Below are 21,051 nucleotides of genomic sequence, written 5' to 3' on the forward strand. Positions count from 1 at the left end.
CCCATCAGGTCCTCACGTCCCATCTTTGCAGTGGGAATTTGGAGCCCCACTTTGCAGATGACAAAACTGGGGCTCCTGAAGGCTGAGTAGCAACTCTCAGCCAGGGCCATACAGTGAGCCTGGGTGGGGAAAGCCGAGATGGAGACCCACTCTTGTTGGTCTCCCAGACTCTGATCTCACCCTGTACCCCTGGCTCTGCAGGCTCAGGACACTGCAGTGTGTCCCAGACAGTAGGTCAGCAGCCATGCCGCTGCTAAGATTCACCCTCTGCTCCCCACAGCCCCTGGACTGGTTGGAGTCCGGAGGGAAGCCTTGGGTCATGGATGGTGGAGGAGGTGCCAAGGGGCCCTTGAAGGAGGGGAAGAGAACCATGCACCCCTAAGAAGCAGCACAGATGCCAGGAGTGGGGTGCTGTCTGTTGGAGAATTAATTCAATGGTGATGGAATCAGGGGAGGCTTCCAGACGGAGGAGACAGGCACACAGTGGGGGAAACACTGGAAGGATGGGGAGAGGATGGCCCCAGGGGGGCAGACATGTCCGAGACAGTACCTTGAGCATGGATAGCAGGAGCCCAGGCACCCACGAAGCAGGCCACCAGGCAGGCCAGGAGCCACGGCCTCATAGTGCAGGCTGGTCCTCCTCCGGCGCCTCGAGGATTAACTAGGAAGTGGGGGTGGGTGGGACGATGAGGACCCAAAATGCACAGGAGCAGGCACGGGGGCAACCCAATCTCAAGCCTGGGCCCTCTGCAAGGGAGGCAGGTGGCACGTGGCATGGGATGGGGACAAGAGTGCTGGAGGGACCTGCTTGCTGCTGGTCTCAGCGGGAGAACTCACCAAAGCCTACTGGGTCCCTGGAGCCAGTGCCTGCTGGAGCAAACCCAGTACCCAAGCTCTTCTGCCCCCCAGGCCGGCAGGCTCACCCTTTATAGATGGGGCCACACCTGCTGCTCCGCCCTCCCTCCTCCTCCCAACCTCCTCTCCCAATCCCTGTCCCAGTTTCTCTCTCTGGCACTGCCTGCCTCTCTTCTCCCCATTTCTTCCTAACTTCCCTTTCCAATGTCAGAATGCAGCTAGAGGGAGTAGGGGTTAAAGGACAAAAGGACCCCAGTCAAAGAGCCAGGCAGGAAACAATGATGCCTTCAACTAACTACTTGGACAGGGCAGACAAGGGTTTTTCTCCCTTGTTGCTGACACATGGACGGATGCAGGTGGACAGACCCAGCCCTGACCTCAACCAGCCCTTCGAAGGCTCACTTTCCCAGCACCCCAAACGTCTCAGCCAGCACCCTGCTTTCTCCCCAAAAGGTCCTTTTTTCTCCTCCTGGTCCCTCTCCTGCTCCACCTCTAGTGGACACACGGACAGGACTCAGGCTGCCTGGAGCAGGGGATCCAACCTCCACTTCTTCTCCCCACTCCCAAGCCACCTGTTCTTGTGGGGCCCGGACCTCACCCTGTCTTTTCTCCTTTCACACAATGGGGTGACCTTCTCATGTCACAGAAATGCCTTGGTTTTGAGAACAGGCAAACCCGTAGAAATAGAAAGTAAAGTTAGTTGTCGTCATGGGCTGGGAGGAGGGGAGACTGTGAAATGGAGGGAACGAGTTTCTTTCTGCTCTGAAATTAAGACAGTGGTGATGGTCAAGGGACTCTGCAAATATAATTAAACACCGAGGAATGGTCCATCTGCAATGGGGGCAAAGTATGGTAGGTGAATTTTCCCGAACACTAGCTTGAGAATAATCTCAATAAAACTGTTATTAACAAGAATGTGAAAAAGAATATATATAGGTATAACTGAGTCACTTTGTTGTAAGAAGAAATCAGCGTAATATTGTAAATCAACAACACTTCAATAAAATTTTTAAAAAACCTGTTATTAACCACCATGACAATAAAGCAGTGCTCTGGTTACGGAAGAAAAACAGGAGCGCAAGGCAACCACACCAGCAGCAAGCAAAGCAAAACCCATCTAGAGGGAGTTTCTTTTTCCCCTGGGGTCGCTCGGAATGGGGGGGGGGAGGCGGTGGAGTGAGAGAGTCTCAGTTAGGTGGAAGGGGGCTCTGCAGAGATCTCCAGCCCATTGCATTTAACTTCTGATTGCCCGCATCCTTAGCTGTAGACCACTCTGAGTATGATACCCTATAAACCCCTTTCTCATCTCTCCCAACTCCACCAGGAGGCCCTGGCCCGGGGCGCTGGGCTCACCCACTCTCAGGGCCAAACCAGGTAGCTGGGTGGGTGGGGCTTAGATTAAGGGGCGGGGCTTGACGAAAGGCTTTTGGCTCCAGGGCGGGGCTTTCTCGGCGGGGCTCAGATAAGCCCCGCCCCTCTCGCCTTTCCCAGAAGCTGAGACTCTACAGCCCTGGCGCCCAGCGGTCCTGAGCCGGTGGCCGTGGCTGCTCCTGGGATTGGTGAAGGTGGGCCAGGACGCGGCTCCGCGTGGCTGCCGGCGTGGGGACGCGGCTTGGCGGGCCAGGGCCAGCCTCCCCGCTGGGGCCCCTGCCTCTGCCTGCCCCATTGGCGGGCAGCGGGCGAGATGTGGCGTTACCCAGACTTGGAGGAGGTCCCCTGCCAGGGAGCCCGCTCCCCGCCCCTCACGGTTTGACCAACTGGCTGCCCGCGGGGCAGATAAGAATTTTGTGCTCTTGGACCCTGCTCGGAACCCAGGTGTCTGGGCAGCAGACTGCGATGCTTAGGAACTAACTGTCCTGGATGCAAACTTGGGGTTCCGAACACCACAGTTGCTGAGAGCAGTGCCAGACCTTCTAGGTCAGGACTGAACTGGGAAAGGGAAAGCCTCCGTTCCTCCAACTGCTAGAGGCGTTGAGGGTAAACTGACTCTTTTTTTTTTTTTTTTTTTTTTTTCTTTTGTCTTTTTGCCTTTTCGAGGGCCGCACCCATGGCATATGGAGGTTCCCAGGCTAGGGGTCGAATTGGAGCTGTAGCCACCAGCCTACACCACAGCCACAGCAACGCGGGATCCGAGCTGCGTCTGCAACCTACACCAGAGCTGACGGCAAGGCCAGCTCCTTAACCCACTGAGCAAGGGCAGGGATCGAACCCGAAACCTCATGGTTCCTAGTCGGATTCGTTAACCACTGAGCCAGGACGGGAACTCCTAAACTGCCTCTTGGAGTTCCCGTTGTGATGCAAAAGGATTGGCAGTCTTGGGAGCACTTAGACGCAGGTTCAATCCGTGGCCTGGCACAATGGGTTAAAAATCTGGCCTTGCTACAGCTGTGGCTTAGGCAGCAGTAAGGCTCAGATCTCTGGCCAGGGAACTCTGTACGCCTCAGGGCGGCCAAAAAAAAGAAAAAGAGTAAACCACTTCCAGCAGGGAACCCTCTTCTCCATGTGTGGACAGGGCACAGGGGACAGAAGCCCCCTCCTGCCTCCTGGTCACCAGCTCTGAACAGGGAGCCATTGCCGGGAGCCTCCAGCCTGCAGCTGAGCCAAAGGCAGAGACTGACCACACCCTAGGGCCTGCAAGGCAGGCTGCCTTCTGCCCCGCCCTTGAGCGGGGTGGGTGTGCACAGCTCAGCTTTAGGGACTTATAGTGGGTGCACACAGGTGGCCCTACTGCGGAACAGGGAGATCAGTGGGCTCAGTGAGGGGAAATACCAACCCTTCCCTTTGGAGTGAACTCCTCTGGGGGGACTGAGTACCAGCTAACTCCCCTTTCTCTGGTGCTCAACCTTTGGCCCACTTTTACAGAGAAGGAAATCAAGGGTCAGGGAGGCCAGGTCATTTGCCCTTTTTAATTTTTTTATTCTATGGCCAGGACAACCCAACTTTTATTTCTTAAATACTGTTAAGGAAAGGGAGCTCGTCCCTTAGTAGGGGGAAAGGCCATTGAGAGAGACCTAGGGGTCATCAGGAAGGATACTGGGGAAGCACTACCGGCTGAAGTTGGGAGTCCTCTTGCAGTTGCTTTTGCATCAGACCCCCACCCCCAGTGCTGCTGACCCCCCTTCCTGAAGCTCTGGTGCCTCTAGGTCCTGGCTCAGGTGGCCCCTGAGAGAAGCAGAAGGGACCCCCACCCCCAACTCTGCATTGTTGTGCATCTTATGGGGAACAGACCAGACCCCAGGTGACCTGTCTGCCAGGCCTGGAGTCCTGTGGTATCCAGCTGCCACATGCTCTGGTCCAGATGTACAGTGGTTGCAAGGCAATTGGAGGAAGGAGAGAAAAGTGATGGGGTTTTTTTTTCTGTTTGTTTGTTTGTTTGTTTTTTTCAGCTGCACCCACTGCATATAGAAGTTCCTGGGCTACATCTGTGACCTACCCCTCAACTGTGGCATTGCTGCATCCTTAACCGCCTGGCTGGATGGGGGATTGAACTGACAACACCATACAGACAGGCCAATCATCAATGGTGCCACAGTGGGAACTCCAAAAGTGGTCTTCTTTAAAGGATGCCTTGCAAGCCTCTCACATGACTTTCAGGGATCTGGTTTCTAGATTGGCCCTGTGTTCTGCATGTGGTTGGCCCTGCTGCCTTCTGGAAGGCGGGCTTTGAGGGTCTTCCCTCCCCAGACTGACCAGCTGCCTCCAGGTTCCAGGGTACTTGGGCGGGGAACTTGGGCCACCAGCATGGCTTGCAGCCTTGCCCTCAGTCCTTGTGCTTCTCCTGCTCCTACTGAATATGTGGGGGGAGGGCCAGCTGGGACTAGGGCAGCAGTGACGTGAGGAGGGAGGGTGGTAGGCCCTGAGGAGAAGGTCCCACAGGGTCGTGAGTCCCTCTTTGAAGCTCCTGGGCTCCACCCGCCTATTCCATACAGGTTTTTCCGGGCACCTCATACATACCAGTCACATGCTAAGCCCTGGGGCGACCACAGTGAGCAAGCAGATGTGTCCCAGCCATGAAAGATGGTAGTGATGTCACCAATCCTCGCTAAACACCTGTTTGGGGCCATTTGTTATCTTATTCATTCAAAAAAACACTTAAAGAATGCCTTCTGTATGCCAGGCACTGGGCTGGGTACCTATGTAAGCAGTGAAGGAGACAACAGTCCCAGAGCAGAGCAGACAAGACAAGCAGCAGAGAGGGAAGCAAGATCATTTGAGGAGTTCCTGTTGTGGCTCAGAGGGTTAAAAACCCTACATACTCTTCATGAGGATGTGGGTTCAATCCCTGGCCTTTCTCAGCGGATTAAGGATCCAGGGTTGCTGCAAGCTGTGGCATAGTTTGCGGGTGCAGCTCAGATCCAGTGTTGCTGTGGCTGTAGCGTAGGCTGGCAGCTGCAGCTCTGATTCAACCCCTAGCCTGGGAACATCCATATGCCACAGGTGCAGCCATAAAAAGAAAAAAAAAAAAAAAAAAAAAGATCCATTGAGATTAGGATCACTGCTATGATACGGAGACACTGGGAATGGGCTGAGCTTCTCTAAAGAGAGTGGCTTGAGGTGATGATAACCCTTCAGGGCTTCTCTGAGGCCCAGAGAGGTTAAGTTACTTGACCAAGTAAGCAGGGGCCAGATTCCAAGCCCAGGTCTGACTCCTTCACTCCACATGTATTGACTGGGTGCTTTATTATGCATATAATTGTATTTAAATAATGTATTTTATTTAACCCTGTCTATCTAAGATAATATTTCAACCTGTAATCAAGTAAAACTTATTTATGAGCTATTTCTCTCTCTCTCTCTCTCTCTTTTTTTTTAACATAGTAAGTCTTCAAAACTTGGCTTATTGTACATTTCAAGTGCTGAATAACCACGAATGGCTGGTTTCTATCCTATTGGACAATGAAGTTCCAGCCACAGATCACAGTCAATTAATAATTTTATGTTGTTTCTGGAGTTCTCGCTGTGGCTCAGCAGATTAAGAATCCAACTAGTATCCATGAGGATGGAAGTTCGGCCCTTGGCCTCGCTCAGTGGGTTAAGGATCTGACATTGTTAAAAGCTACGATGTAGGTGGCAGACCTGGCTCAGATCTGGTGTTGCTGTGGCAGTGGCCAGCAGCTGCAGCTCTGATGTGACTCCTAGCCTGGGAACTTCCATAGGCCACAGGTGCAGCCCTCAAAAGAAAAAAAATTTGTGTTGTTTCTTTTTTCCTCTTATTTTTTAAATTAAGACTTAATTATTTTTTTTAGAGCAGTTTAGTTTCCCCAGCAAAAGTGAGGGGGGGAAGGTACAGAGATTTACCATAAACCCCCTGCCCCACCCACACATATTGCCTCCCCCATTATCAACATCCCCCATCTCAGAGGTACGTTTGTTAGCATTAATCAACCTACACTGATGCATCATTATCGTCCAAAGTTCATAGTTTACACTGGGTTCACTCCTGCTGTTGTACATTCTGTGGGTTTGGACAAACATATAAATGACCTGCATCTACCATTATGGTGTTATCCAGAGTATTTCCCTGCTTTCAAAACCCTCTGTGCTCCCAGCCTGTCTTTTTTTATTCTGATGTTTTAATAGCTGGGGCTTTGCCCATCCTGGAGATACATACACCCCTTCCCAGGCCTCAAAGATTCCCAGAGATAGTAAATGACTTCCTTTCAAGGAGGTCTTTCATATGTAAACCAGCCAATCCAGAGCCCATACCCTAACCCCCTCCCCTATCAGGCTCTCACTCTCAGGGCCAGGATCCTCCAGCCCTGATCACCCCAAGGCCAGGTGTCAGACAATTAGGGACAGCCTCTGTGTCCTAGAGCTGGCTGAAATTATTCAAACTAGCCCATCCTATGCCTGCTCACACTGCCTCACCCATTCCTGCCCATGGAAACCACTCCCTCTGCCTCCTGACTGGCCCCGGTGCTTCCCCCTGAGGCCCTGCGTGGCATGGCTTGTGCCCACTTCTCCGGGGCTCTGTGAGAGCAAAGTGCCTTTTCAATGGCACCATGTATGAATAATCATAAAACCTAAACTTTGTTTTTCTTTTTAGGGCCACTCCTGCAGCATATAGAAGTTCCCCAGCCAGGGGTTGAATTGGAGCTACAGCTGCTGGCCTACACCACAGCCACAGCAATGCTGGCCTACACTGCAGCTTGTGGCAACACCAGATCCTTAACCCACTGAGTGAAGCCAAGGATCAAACCCCCATTCTCATGGATGCTAGTTGGGTTCTTAACCTTCTGAGCCACAGTGGAAATTCCTAAAACTTACATTTTAAAACAGGTGTCTGAAGTTCCTGCTGTGGCTCCACAGTAACAAGCCTGACTAGTATCCATCAGAACGCGCATTCGATCCCTGGCCTTGCTCAGTAGGTTAAAGCATCCAGCATTGCTGTGAGCTGTGGTGTAGGTCTCAGATGCGGCTCAGATCTGGCATTGCCGTGGCTGTGGTGTTGGCCGGCAGCTGTAGCTCCGATTCGACCCCTAGCCTGGAAACTTCCATATGCCACAGGTACGGCCCTAAAAAGCAAAAAAACAAAACCAACCAGTTGTCCAGAAGATCCCACTTGGTGCAGTGTGTTAAGTGTCTGACTGCAGCAGTTCAGGTTGCTACAGAGGCACGGGTTCCATCCCCAGCCTGGCACAGTGGGTTAAAGAACCTGGCATTGTCACAGCTGCAGCTGGATTCAATCCCTGCCCCAGAAACTTCCATATGCCACAGGTGTGGCCATTAAAACCAACCAATCTGGAGTTCCCGTTGTGGTGCAGTGGTTAACGAATCCGACTAGGAACCATGAGGTTGAGGGTTTGGTTGCCCTTGCTCAGTGGGTTAACGATCCTGCATTGCCGTGAGCTGTGGTGTAGGCCGGCAGCTACAGCTCGGATTCGACCCCTAGCCTGGGAAACTCCATATGCCATGGGAGCGGCCCCAGAAAAGCCAAAAAGACAAAAAAAACCCAAAAAACAAAAAACAAAAACCAACCAACCCACCAAAAAAAAAAAAAAACTGGTGTCAAATGATATTCAGAGAGCTGGAGATGAGGGCAGGTGACAGATGTACCACAACCCCATGGGGTTCACCACTACTGGGGGGATGTTATTGGGAAAGGCTATATGGTCCGTGTTCTCGAAAAACATTCACACGCAGGTGGTAGGGGTGAAGAGGGCACCCCATCAGGTCTGCAGAGGGAGTAACTGTTAAGTGGAGACCTGAAGAACAAGCAGGTGTTAGAGGCCAGATGGAGCAGGGCACCAGAGACCTGCCAAGTGCGGGATGGCTGGGAATGGGAGGTGGGGGGAGAGTGGAAGAGACCGGGGAGGGGACAGAGGGGACGGAGGGGATGGGCTATTCAGGGCTTCACCTGCTGAGCCAAAAAGGGTCATCTTCATCCAGAGGGCACCGGGACGTGGCTGAGGGATTTAGCAGGGGCAGTCAGGTCTGTGTCAGAACTCCCAAGGGCATGTGGAAGATGCCCTGGATGGGGCAGCTCAGGCACAAAAGACTCAACAGACAACAGGCTGTCTTCCTATGAGGGCTGTGGAGAAGCCTCCTTCCCAGTGTTTTTCATGCCCTACCTTAGCAAGAAGTAATGCAGGAAATATTTACCAAGGTCTACTATGTGCCAGGTTGGGAAGTTACAGCAGTGACAAAATAGTCTAGTTCCTACTGTCATAATGATTTTCTTTTCTTTCTTTCTATTTTTTTTTTTTTTTCTTTTTAGGGCCACCTACAGCACATGGAGTTTTCCTGGCTAGGAAGGGTCGAATCGGAGCTACAGCTGCGGGCCCACACCACAGCCACAGCAATTTGGGATCTGAGCTGTGTCTGCAACCTACACCAGAGCTCACGACAATGCCAGATCCTTAACCCATGGAGCGAGGCCAGGGATCAAACCCAAAACCTCACAGTTCCCAGCAGATTTGTTTCCGCTGTGCCATGATGGGAACTCCATTTTTACTTTTCTAACAAAGGAGTTGCCATACCATGTGATGAATACTGAGATGATGCAAAACAGGCACCCAGGAGACAAAAAACAGGTAAATACAAATAAAGTCAGAAACAAAAGTAGGGACATAACTACTGACCTTTAGAAATAGATTTTTTTTAAAAAGTATTATTAGAGAATACTATGAAAAATTGTATGCCAATAAATTAGATAGCCTTGGTGAAATTGGCAAAGTGCTAGAAACAATCCATCAAAACTGACTCAAGGAGTTCCCATCATGGCTCAGCGGAAATGAATCTGACTAGCATCCATGAGGACGCAGGTTCGATCCCTGGCCTCACTCAGTGGGTTAAGGATCTGGTGTTGCCATGAGCTGTGGTGTAGGTCACAGATGTGGCTCAGATCTGGTGATGCCGTGCCTGTGGTGTAAGCCAGTGGCTACAGCTCCAATTTGACCCCTAGCCTGGGAGCCGTCATGTGCTCCAGGTGTGGCCCTAAAAAAAAAGACCAAAAAAATCCAAAAACTAAAAAAGAAAAAAAATGACTCAAGAAGAAATAGAAAATCTGAAAAGACCTATAATAAGTAAGGAGATTGAATTAGTAATCAAAAACATCTGGCATTGCTGCAGCTGTGGCACAGGTTACAACTGTGGTGTGGGTTCAGTTCCTGGTGTGGGAACTTTCACATGCTGCAGACACAGCCAAAAAAAGAAAGAAAGAAGGAAAGAAAGGAAGGAAGGAAGGAAGGAAAGGAAGGATGAGAGAAAAGAAAAGAAAGGAAGAAAGAAACCTCCTAACAAAGAAAAGGCCAGGACCAGATGGCTTCATTGGTGCATTCTACCAAATTTTTTTTTTTTTTTGTCTTTTTTGTCTTTTTGCCTTTTCTAGGGCCGCTCCCATGGCATATGGAGGTTCCCAGGCCAGGGGTCAAATCAGAGCTATAGCTGCTGTCCTACACCAGAGCCACAGCAACTCGGGATCCAAGCTGTGTCTGTGATCTACACCACAGCTCATGGCAACTCGGGATCCTTAACCTACTGAGCAAGGCCAGGGATTGAACCTGCAACCTCCTGGTCCCTAGTCGGATTCGTTAACCACTGCGCCACGCCGAGAACTCCTCTACCAAATATTTAAAGAATGAACACCAAGGAGTTCCCATCATGGCTCAGCAGTTAACAAACCCAACTAGGATCCATGGGGATGCAGGTTCAAAACCTGGCCTCACTCAGTGGGTTAAGGATCTGGGGTTGCTGTGAGCTGTGGTGTAAATTGTAGACGTGGCCGGGATCCCGAGTTGCTGTGGCCGTGGCATGGGCTGGTGGCTATAATTCCAATTCGAATGAACCCTAGCCTGGGAACTTCTTTAAATGTTTTAAAATTTTTTTAAAAAAGAAAGAATTAATACCAATTCTTCTCAAACTCTTGCCAGGAAATAGAAGAGGAGGGAATACTTCCTAACTCATTCATTCTATGAGGCCAGCATTACCCTAATACAAAAGCCAGACAAAGTCAACCCAAGAAAACTATAGAAAAATAACCCTTTTGAATACAGATGCAAAAATACTCAACAAAATACTAGCAAACCAAAAGAATTAAAGCAAAAGAATTAAACCAAAAGCATATTAAAAGAATTATACAGTGTGACCAAGTAGATTTATCACAGGTATGCAAGGATGGTTCAACATATGAAAATCAATCAGTTTAATATACCACATTACTAAAATGAAGGAAAAATGAGTCTCTCGTTTGTTGTAGAAAAAGTGTTTGACAAATGGACACACTTTCGGAGTTCCCACTGTGGCTCAGCAGTAACGAGCTCGACTAGTATTCATAAGGATATAGGTTCGATCCTTGGCCTGACTCAGTGTTGCCGTGAGCTGTGGTGTAGTTCTCATGTGTGACTCGGGTCCTAAGCAGCTGTGGCTGTGCTGTGGACCAGCAGCTGTAACTCCTATTTGACCCCTAGCCTGGAAACCTCCATATGTCACACTTGCAGCCCTAAAAAGCAAAAAAGAACATTTTTTTTTTGTGACAAAAGAAAAAGTAAAAGAAAACTAGGAATAGCAGGAGATTCAGCACAATCCCTATTTGGCAGCATTTGCAGCAAGCATATGGAAGTTCCTGGGCCAGGGATTGAATCTGAGCCACAGCTGCCACAATGCCAGATCCTGAAACCACTTCGCCACAGCAGGAGCTCCAACTTTTTTTCTTTTTTGAAAAATAGAAAGGCAGATCCTAAAAGTCACATGGAATTGCAGGGGACACTCCGTCGCCAACCAAAGGGGAGCCCAGGACCACCAGTGCTGACACCAGGGGCTGGATACTTTGGGTTTTGGGGGGGCTTTTTTGTCCTTTTTATGGCTGCACCTGTGCCATATGGAGGTTTCCAGGCTAGGGGTCGAATCTGAGTTGTAGCCGCCGGCTACACCACAGCCATAGCAACTCGGGATCCGAGCCGCATCTGTGACCTACATCACAGCTGACAGCATTGCCGGATCCTTAACCCACTGAGTGAGGCCAGGGATCGAACCCGTAACCTCATGGTTCCCAGTTGGATTCGTTAACCACTGAGCCGGGATGGGAACTCCCAGGGGCTGGATACTTTGGTGCTGTCAAGGGCCATTCTGCGCATCCTAGGATATTGAACAGCATCCCTGGCCTTCACCTGCTAGGTGCCACTGACATCACTTCCCAGTTGTGGCAACTAAAAATGTCCCTAGAGAAAAGTCCCTATCTCCTCAACCCCCTGCTAAGAACCACTGCCCTAGGGAGAAATTGGGGGGCCCAAGTTTCACTACTGTCTCACATTCTGTGTTAGTGTGTGTTTTAAGTACCACTCACCCTGTTTGGCCCTGATACCTCAGCTGTAATAGTGAATATTGCAACCACAGCTGTAGTCTGCTTGCTATGTGCCAGGTCCTGTCCTGATGAAATTTTTTTTAATGCTGCATTCACAGCATATGGCAGTTCCCAGGCCAAGGATTGAATTGGAGCCACAATTTTGTTGTGGCAACGCCAGATCTTTTAACCCATTGCATGGGGCCAGGAACGGAACCCAAACCTCCACAGCAACCAGAGCTGCTGCAGTTGGATTCTTTTTTTTTTTTTAACTTCCTGCAGCATATGGAAGTTCCCAGGCTAGGGGTTGAATAGGGCTACAGCCTCAGACCTGCGCCTCAGCCACAGCAAAGCCAGATCTGAGCTGTATCAGCAACCTACACCATGACAACGGGAACTCCTGCAGTTGTATTCTTAACCCACTGTGCCACAGCAGGAACCCCCTGTACTGATAAATTTTATATTCACAGCTGTGACAGCAGAGGCTCCAGCAGACCAGTCATGAGCCTGAGGTGCCAAGGCTGAGACACTAGGCCAGATCTTCTTGACGGCAGAGCTCCGGCAGCTCCCGCACCCAGGCACACCGGGCCATGTGTACCCAAGTTAACAGCAGCAGGGGGTGGGTGGCTTGTATGGCATGGCACTCAGCCCCAGGCTGCTATGCGTCTCTCCTACAGCTGTGGAAGCCAGAGCAGGGGTAGAGGCTGGTTACCAAGCTCGTGTTTGAGTGTTGTTGGGTGGGGTGTTGGCATGCCTTGACTCCTTGGAGCCATCAGGTGAGTGGCAACTTCCTTCCAGGCTCCTGGGGCCAGCCAGTGCCAGCCAGCATGGAGGCAACAAGGCCTGGCCCTCCTGGCAATGTCCTATGGGGTTCACGGTGGGACTGCAGAGGGCTGAGGTGTGCTGACTCAGGTTCAAAGCAGATGGGGAGTCCTGTGACACTAAGTTCGTATAACAGGAACTGCTGGGTCACCTGCTTCACACGTGAGCTCCTGGGAGGCCTTTGGGCAGCTCCAAATTCTGGCTGAGAGATTGGTACCCCCTCCTTCGGTATCACTGAGGCAAGGGACCTCGTGCATGCCTCAGGCCCTCTACCTCCCGTGTACCCCATTTTCTCCTTTCTGGCCCCCTCCAATACAGCTCTGTCCCTCATTATTTTATTTTACTTTATTATTATTATTTTGTCTTTTTGCCTCTTCTAGGGCCGCAACTGCAGCATATGGAGGTTCCCAGGCTAGGGGTCTAATCAGAGCTGTAGCCACCGGCCTTCACCGGAGCCACAGCAACACAGGATCCGAGCCTCATCTGCGACCTACATCACAGCTCACAGCAACGCTAGATCTTTAACCCACTGAGCGAGGCCAGGGATTGAACCCGCAACCTCATGGTTCCTAGTTGGATTCGTTAACCACTGAGCCACGACGAGAACTCCTCCCTCAGCATTTTAAAATGTAGATTTTGTTATTGTGCCAGTATGGAGAGGCCAACAGATTAGGAGGGGACTGCCATTGAAAAGACAGTTTGGGAGTTCCCATGGGCTCAGCAGGTTAAGGATCAGGTGTTGTCACCACAGTGGCTCAGGTTGCTACTGTGGTGTGGGTTCTATCCCTGGCCCAGGAACTTCCACATGCTGAAGGTGTAGCCAAAGAAGGAAAAGAAAAGACAGTTTGTTGCTTACAGATCCCAAGAGGAGTGGAGCATAACAGGCCCTGAAGGGCCACTTGAGGAAGCAGCAGGGTCAGTCATGAGTCAGAAGGAGCAAGGGAAAAGCTGGGCATGAGCCTTTATTGTGGTTTCTGTGGGAAAGGGTAGGTAAGGCAGGGGGGCTGTCCCTGGTGGTCTGGTACCTAGCTCTGTGACAATTAAGGCAGGGGGATATTTCCTCCTCAAGTGTAAGAGCCTGATAACAGAGGTGGCTGATTTACATATGAAAGACACCCTCCAGGTCCTTTGCTCTCTCTAGATATTGTAAGAGGGGAAGTCTGTCCCAGATCAGCAAGACTGGAAGATGTCAAAACATCCTAAAATACAGAAAATAGGAGTTCCCACTGTGGTGCAGTGGGTTAAGGATCTGGTGTTGCTGCAGCTGTGGTGTGGGTTGCAGCTCTGGCTCAAATTAGATCCCTATCTTGGGAACTTCCATATGCTGCTAGGGTGGCTGAAAAATAAAATAAAATAAAATAAAAATAAATAAAAACATGTATATAAACTATAATTTAAAAAAAGAAAAACTGGGGAGTTCCCACTGTGGCTCAGTGGGCTAAGAACCTGACTAGTATCCGTGAGGATGCCATTCAGTCCCTGGCCCCGCTCAGCGGGTTAAGGATCCAGTGTTGCCGTGAGCTGTGGTATAGGTCGAAGATGTGGCTCAGATCCTGAGTTGCTGTGGCTGTGGTGTAGGCCAGCAGCTGTAGCTCCAATTTGACTCCTAGCCCGAGAACTTCCATATGGTGCAGGTATGGCCCTAGAAAGAAAAAAAAAAAGTCACCGAAAAAATTCAGAAAGTAAAACCCATGATCAATACGCTCATCACCTCTGCTCTCACCATCTATTATCCCCTCTTCCCTGTATCATAGCTAAAACTTTTTGGCAGTGGATGAATGCCAAGGTAGCCTTCAAGTCTCTCCTGCCCAAAGAACCCTGGCATCCCCCATCCCCTCCTGCCTCACTGTTCCCCCATCACTTCCTGCTCCTAGACTCCCTCCCTGGCTCCCACCGAAAGCTAACAGATGCCCATCACCCTCAGGCCCCTGTCCACTCCTCCTCTAGAGCAGTTACCTCCTTTGGCCTCAAAGACACCACCCATTTTGTGTCTGTCATCTCTGTGACAAGAGCATTTTCCCCAGGTTCTGCCCTTGGTCCCTTTTTGGAAGGGCTGAGGCTGCACCAACCCTGTGTTGGTACTTCAGCTGCTGAGGAAAGGGTTGCAGATGCCTTATAGACTACATGTCTGGTGGCCGTGAATTTCTGCAACTTAAAGCTCATTTGCCCTTTGACGTTGGCTATACAAATCAGAGACATCTTGGAGTTCCTGCTGTGGTGCAGCAGGTTAAGGATTGGGTGTTGTCTCTGCAGCAGCTCGGGTCACTGCTGAGGCAAAGGTTCAATCCCCAGCCGGGTGCAGTGGGTTAAGGATCCAGTGTTGCTGTAATCGCAGCTCAGGTTTGATTCCTGGCCTGTATATTCTGTGGGTGTGGCTGAAAAAGACAGAAAAAAAAAAAAAAAACCCCAAAACCTCAGAAGCGTCTTCTCCTAGGGAGAAGAAGGAAAGAATTGACCTGGGACATGTTAAAGAACATGGGAAGGCTTTCAAAGTCAGCTATTAGGGTGTGTGTGTGTGTGTGTGTGTGTGTTTAGAGCCGCACCAGAGGCACATGGAGGTTGTGTGTGTGTGTGTGTGTGTGTGTGTGTTTAGAGCCGCACCAGAGGCACATGTAGGTTCCCAGGCTAGGGGCTGAATCGGAGCTAACAGCCGCAGGCTTACACCATAGCCACAGCAACACAGGATCCGAGCCGTGTCTGCAACCTACACCACAGCTCACAGCAACACTGGATCCTTAACCCACTAAGCAAGGCCAGGGATCAAACCCACATCCTTGTGGTTACTTGTCAGGTTCGTTAACTGCTGAACCATGACGGGAACTCCCAGATTAGGGTTTTTTGGCCTTTATAGGTGTAGCTTTTTTTTTTTTTTTTTAAATTTGGAGAGAAAAAGTGGTCATTTTATCTGTTTCTCCATCTTGGTGTTCTAAGCCTGAGAAGGTCTGGTCCACCCAAGCCCTGATTCCCAAACCTTCCTACACTGGGTCCTCCCCATCGAGTGAGAGATGTACACAGTGGGAGACAGATCACAGCCTGCGAGCACGTAGCTTGTGTCAAGAGAGGCATATGGTCATCCACCCACCCACCCAGGCTCTTCTTGACTCAGGGCTTCAGAGTAAAGGCCTATATGAGTTCCCTGTGGCTGCTGTAACAAGTCACCACAAACTTAGAGGCTTAAAACACCACAGATGTGTTCTCCTATAGTCCTGGAGCTCGGAAGTCCACAAATCAAGGTGTCCGCAGGGCTGGTTTCTTCCAGAGGCTCTTTGGGGTGGGGGTGGGGAAAGTTGGTTTTCTTGCCTTTTCCAGCTTTCTAGGAGCCACCTGCATTCCTTGGCTCATGGCCCTTTTCTCCGTCTTCAAAGCCAGCATCTTCTAACCTCTCTCTGACCTCTGCTTCCGCCGTCACATCTCCTTCTCTGACCCAGACCCTCCTGCCTCCCTGTCATATGGACCACTGTGGGAGTTCCCGTCGTGGCTCAGTGGTTAATGAATCCAACTAGGAACCATGAGGTTGCGGGTTCAATCCCTGGCCTTGCTCAGTGGGTTAAAGATCTGGCATTGCCGTGAGCTGTGGTGTAGGTCACAGATGCGGCTCGGATCCCCAATTGCTGTGGCTGTGGCGTAGGCCGGCGGCTATGGCTCCAATTGGACCCCTAGCCTGGGAACCTCCATGTGCCGTGGGAGCGGCCCAAGAAATGGAAAAAAAAAAAAAAGACAAAAACAAACAAGCAAACAAAACAAACAAAGAAAACCACTGCGGTTGACTGATGTTGGACCCCCTGGATAATCCAAGATCATCTCCCATCTCCAGACGGAGCAGTCACCACCACTTGCAAAGTCCCTTTTCCTGTGTGAGGTCCCATATTCCCAGGTGCTGGGCATCAGGGTGCAGACGTCTAATGCCAATAATCACAGGCATTATTTTGCCTACTGCTGCCCCTATGGGGGTCAAACTCCTAAGGGGGAGGCCCAGGGAACACCCCTGGGGAGAGGTGACATGTCCATGCTGTTCTGGAAGTGTAATTTCGGTAGAAAGGGGGAAAGAGAATTCCAGGCAGAGGTAACGGGGCACAGAAAAGAGCAGGTTGCCTGAATACCTGGCTTCAGATATGACCTGAAGCTGTTAACATCAGCACAGGAGCCCAGTGCACAGGGGGCACTCTTTTCAGGTTCCCGTCTGCAAAGTGGTGGTGCTGACCTGGGCGATTTTGCCCCCAGGGACAATTGGCCAAGTTCAGAGAGATATTTGGTTGTCACAGCTGGGATGGGGGGGTGGGGAGGGTAAATGGAAGCCAGAGATGCTGCTTCACATCCTGCAATGCAGTTCTATTTCCACCAGAAAGACTCCTCCGGCCCCAGTGCCCTGATGTCTGTGAGAAGCTCTGCTTATAGAAGCCAATTTCTGGCCCTGTCTTTCCAGACCCTGGGGCGGGGGGCTTCTTCCCCTCCCCCCAAGAAGGGTTTCTGCTCAGTGACCTTTGGCCTGTCTACCCCTGCCCCACCTTCCTGGAGAAAAGCTGTTTCTAGTTTCTCCTGACCCTTGGCCTGCCCCGGAACAGAAGTGTTTGTGTGGTTGAACCCTCCTACCTCTGGAATGTGAGGCCCTGGGAGGGAGATGAATCTGAGGAGCCTGGCTTCTCTCCCCCAGCCCCCATCCCAGGCCTGACCCGCTCTAGCCCCTGGGGCCCTGCGGCACTGGGAAGGGGAGTGAGGCGTGTGCGAAGACCACTGGTTCCGCCTCTGTGGGTCACTGGATGGAGAACAACCTAGTTCATCCATGGGGCACTGGACAGTGGGTGACAGGGCTCATGACAGGAGGAGGGGTGAGTTGGGGCTGGGGTGCCCCCTCCAGCTCCTTGTTGTCACCACCCTACAGTGCTCGCATCAGCAGGGACATCCCACAGCTGCAGGCATCTGGAGTCCCATGGATCCTCCTTGGGCCAGGGCAGGAGTGGGTGCCTGTCTCACCCACTGAGAAAGGGACTTCAGGGATGGGGGCGGGCTCTGCTGGAACATGGAGAACCTGGGTTGGTGTCTTACTGCTACTGGCCCTTAAGAGAAGAGTTGGCTGCTGGTTCAGGAGGTCAGCAGAACTTTGATGTCCGCTAGCTGCCAGGCCCTGTGCTGGGTGCTGGGTATGACACAGCCAGTCATTCCCCCAAGGAGCTCCCAGCCACGGGAGAGGGTAGGGCTCATACTGGCTGAGTGCTTAACTGAGAGCCAGACCCTTTGCCAGCACCCCATCTTCCCAGGTGGGCTGGGAGCAGAGCAGCTGCATTTCCAGAGGAAGGGAAAGGGGGGTGGGGGTGGGGAGGAGGGCGGTAGGGATCTGGGTAGAGAAAACCCCAGTGCACCAGTGCATTGGCTTAGCTCGGTGCATTGGCTTAGCTCGGAGAGGAGGGGGAGGCGAGCATGTGTTCAGTGGGACTTCCCTGGGGGTGAGCCCAGGAAAACCCCTGCTCCTGGAGCTACGAGGGGGTGCCTGTCGGGGGAGATGGCCCAGCCCTCCCAACACAGGATCCTGCCCTTGCTGTGGCTGTCACTGCTTTAGCCAGGTTCTGTGAATTTCCCTGGCCCCTGGCTGAGTCTGAGCCACAGATGTATGACTCCCCATCCTCCCCCTGGATCCCCAGGTCTGCTCGATCCACCAGAGAGTGGAGTACCCAAACCCTAAAATGCCATTGAACTGTGGCAGACTGGGCAGTGCCTGTGTGTGACGGGGCCACCTGAGCTCCCCTCCCCACAGCTGGTGGGCTGGGGCAGAATCCCATGCTCCCCCCCATGTTACAGGCTGGGCTTTGTCCTCCTGCCCCAAATTCCTACATTGAAGCCTTAACCTCCAGCATTTCAGAACATGCTGTCTTTGGATTTAGGCCCTTTCAAGAGATGACTGAGTTAAAATGAGGTCATTAGGGTGACCTAGCCCAATATGATTGGTGTCCTTGTAAAATGGGGACATTAGGACACAGACACATGCACAGAGGGAAGACCACGTGAGGACAGGGGGAGAAGATGGCCATCCTGCAAGCCAAGGAGAGAGGCCTCTGAATGAAACCAACCTTGACCTTAGACTTCTCGCCTCCAGAACTGTGAGGAAATAAACTTCTGCTGCTTAAGCCCCAGGTCTGTGCTTGGTTTTGGCAGCTCTAGTGAAGTCATATGCCCAGGATGCACCTAAGACGTCAGCCCATCAGGTGCCTAGGGATGGGGTGGGGGTAGGGAGACAAAGATAGAGATGGGCCTTTTCTCTGCCTCCTGTATGAACCTGCAGCCATCACTTTAATGGCACTACTGAGGATGCCTGCTTCCCTCCATGCTCAAGCATCTTATGCTGCTGGACCCTGGTTGGGTGGGGGAGTGGAAATAACACCCCACAGATGCCACCCTGAACCCATGACCCCCTCACCCCAGCTGGGTTCTCCTTCCCCAGAGTGGTCCTTGGGAATGATCTTCCTGGCTCCTCCACTCTCAACTTCCACCCACCTTTCACCTGCATCCTGCTCATCCTTCCTCTTGCCCATCTAACGGGACTCAATTCACGGTGAGGATTACAGTGATGATTAAACTGCGTGCACAGTACTTGGCCCAGGACCTGGGAAGCACTTATTTTTTGGCCACACCCACAGCATGTGGAAGTTCCTAGGGTGGGGATCGAACCTGCGCCAGAGCAGTGACCTGAGCCACTACAGTGACAATGCTGGATCCTTAACCCACTGAGCAACCAGGGAACTCCCCGGGAGGCACTTTTTTTTTTTTTTCTTTTTTGGTTGCCCCTCAGCATATGGGGTTCCCGGGTCAGGTATCAGACCCAAGCCGCAATTGCGACCTAAGCCACAGCTGCGGCAATGCTGAATTCTTTTTTTTTTTTTTTTTTGTCTTTTGCCTTTTCTAGGGCCGCTCCTGCAACATATGGAGGTTCTCAGGCTAGGGGTCGAATCGGAGCTGTAGCCACTGGCTTATGCCAGAGCCACAGCAGTGTGGGATCCGAGCCACATCTACAACCTACACCACAGTTCACTGCAATGCCGGATCCTTAACCCACTGAGCAAGGCCAGGGATTGAACCCGCAACCTCATGGTTCCTAGTCAGATTTGTTAACCACTGAGCCAAGACGGGAACTCCGGCAATGCTGAATTCCTAACTCACTGTGCCAGGCCAGGGATCAAAACTGCATCCCAGCTCTCCCAAGATACCAAATCTGGTTGCACCACAGTGGTAACCTCCTGGGAGGCACTCTTATTCCATGTGGTCGCAGGCCTCCTGCCTGACATTTCCAGAGGATGCACAGTTCTCCATGCCAGCTTCATCACTGAGTGTTTAGATCATTGCCAACTTTGTGCTTATTAAAGAGTGTAAGAAACATCCTCTTGCAGACAGACTATGACCCTTTTAAGATGTTCAGTATCTTCCAAAGGGCCTTTTGGATTAACGTGGCTGCCACCCCAAGGAAAGCCAGTGGTCTCAGGAGAGTCTTGGGTATTAGAATGATCTTTGCCTTGACCAGCCCGTCTGAGGTTTGACTCTCTCTCAGTGAACTGTTTCTGATCTTTGCTCCTTTGGCCCTTATCAATTTGCGTGAGCTTTTAATAGCTGATAACACACCTGGCTGGGTTTTCTGGCACGATTCACTCTTAACTGCTTGAGAGCAGAGGTTAGCACATGTGAAGCGTTCCAAGAGAGGCCACCGGCTGGGCTTTTGGACCTTTCGTCTGGCGAGCTGAGCAGCGCGAGGGTTTTGTGCTACATGGAATGTGGGAGTTGCCAGGGTGGGGCACCGACCCTTGGTGCTCTTGCCCTGGCACATCCGGGCAGGTGGGAGGCACCCTGTGGGCAGCCCCTGGCAAATCTACAGGCCCCTGGCCCACTTCCCATGGGATACTGGATAAGGAGCAGGGCTGAAGAATGGTCACAGCAAATTGAGCATCTGCCAATGACTGAGAGGCACAAAGCCTCCTTCTCATTCACAAAGAACAGATTGAGGGAAATGGCCTGGGGGTGCTTCAGAAAGGGTTACTATGTGACCCAGCCACACAGTATCTATCCTGGTATCTATCCAAGAGAAATGAAACCTATGTTCACACAAACACTTGTCCATGAAGCCAAAAGGTGGAAACAGCCCAAAGCATCCATTGACAGATGAATGAACTGACAAAATGTAGTCCAACAGTATGGTGGAATATTATTCAGCGTAAAAAAAGAATGAGGTACACTACAACACAGATGAACTTGGAAAACCGGATGCTCAGAGTACGAAGCCAGGCACAAGAGGCCACATGTCGTATGATTCCGTTTATAAGAAGTGATCAGAATAAGCAAATCCATGGAGTCAGGAAGTAGGTTAGGGGTTTCCGTCACCGCACAGCAGAAATTAATCCAACTAGGAATGAATGAGGTTGCAGGTTTGATCCCTGGCCTCGCTCGGTGGGTTAAAGATCTGGTGTTGCTGAGAGCTGTGGTGAAGGTTGCAGACGTGGCTCGGATCCGGTGTTGCTGTGGCTCTGGCGTAGGCTGGCAGCTGTAGCTGTGATCAGACCCCTAGCCTGGGAACCTCCACATGCTGCGGGTGTGGCCCTAAAAAGCAAAAAAAAAAA

At 51.4% G+C, this 21,051-nt stretch overlaps 1 protein-coding gene across 2 annotated transcripts in view; it reads right to left on the reverse strand.

Annotated features, from left to right (window-relative positions):
• Window positions 1–21,051, reverse strand: part of CCL25 (C-C motif chemokine ligand 25) — a 31,903-nt gene that overhangs the window by 2,565 nt on the left and 8,287 nt on the right. The window contains exons 1-2 of one of the 2 annotated variants that reach the window (NM_001025214.2): window positions 838–902; window positions 551–661 (exon numbers count right to left, since the gene is read on the reverse strand). In NM_001025214.2, the coding sequence (NP_001020385.1) occupies window positions 551–623 (73 nt within the window). In that variant the 5' untranslated portion in view covers window positions 624–661; window positions 838–902. Of the gene's footprint in view, window positions 1–550; window positions 662–837; window positions 903–21,051 lie in introns of those variants that run through there. The other variant, NM_001435215.1, reaches the window with a different exon arrangement.

The sequence above is a fragment of the Sus scrofa genome, chromosome 2 (genome assembly GCF_054392235.1).
Source record: "Sus scrofa isolate SSC_HxYL_T2T_F1_AM1 chromosome 2, Sscrofa_HxYL_maternal_Yorkshire_Landrace_v2.0, whole genome shotgun sequence".
Classification (NCBI taxonomy): Eukaryota; Metazoa; Chordata; class Mammalia; order Artiodactyla; family Suidae; genus Sus; species Sus scrofa.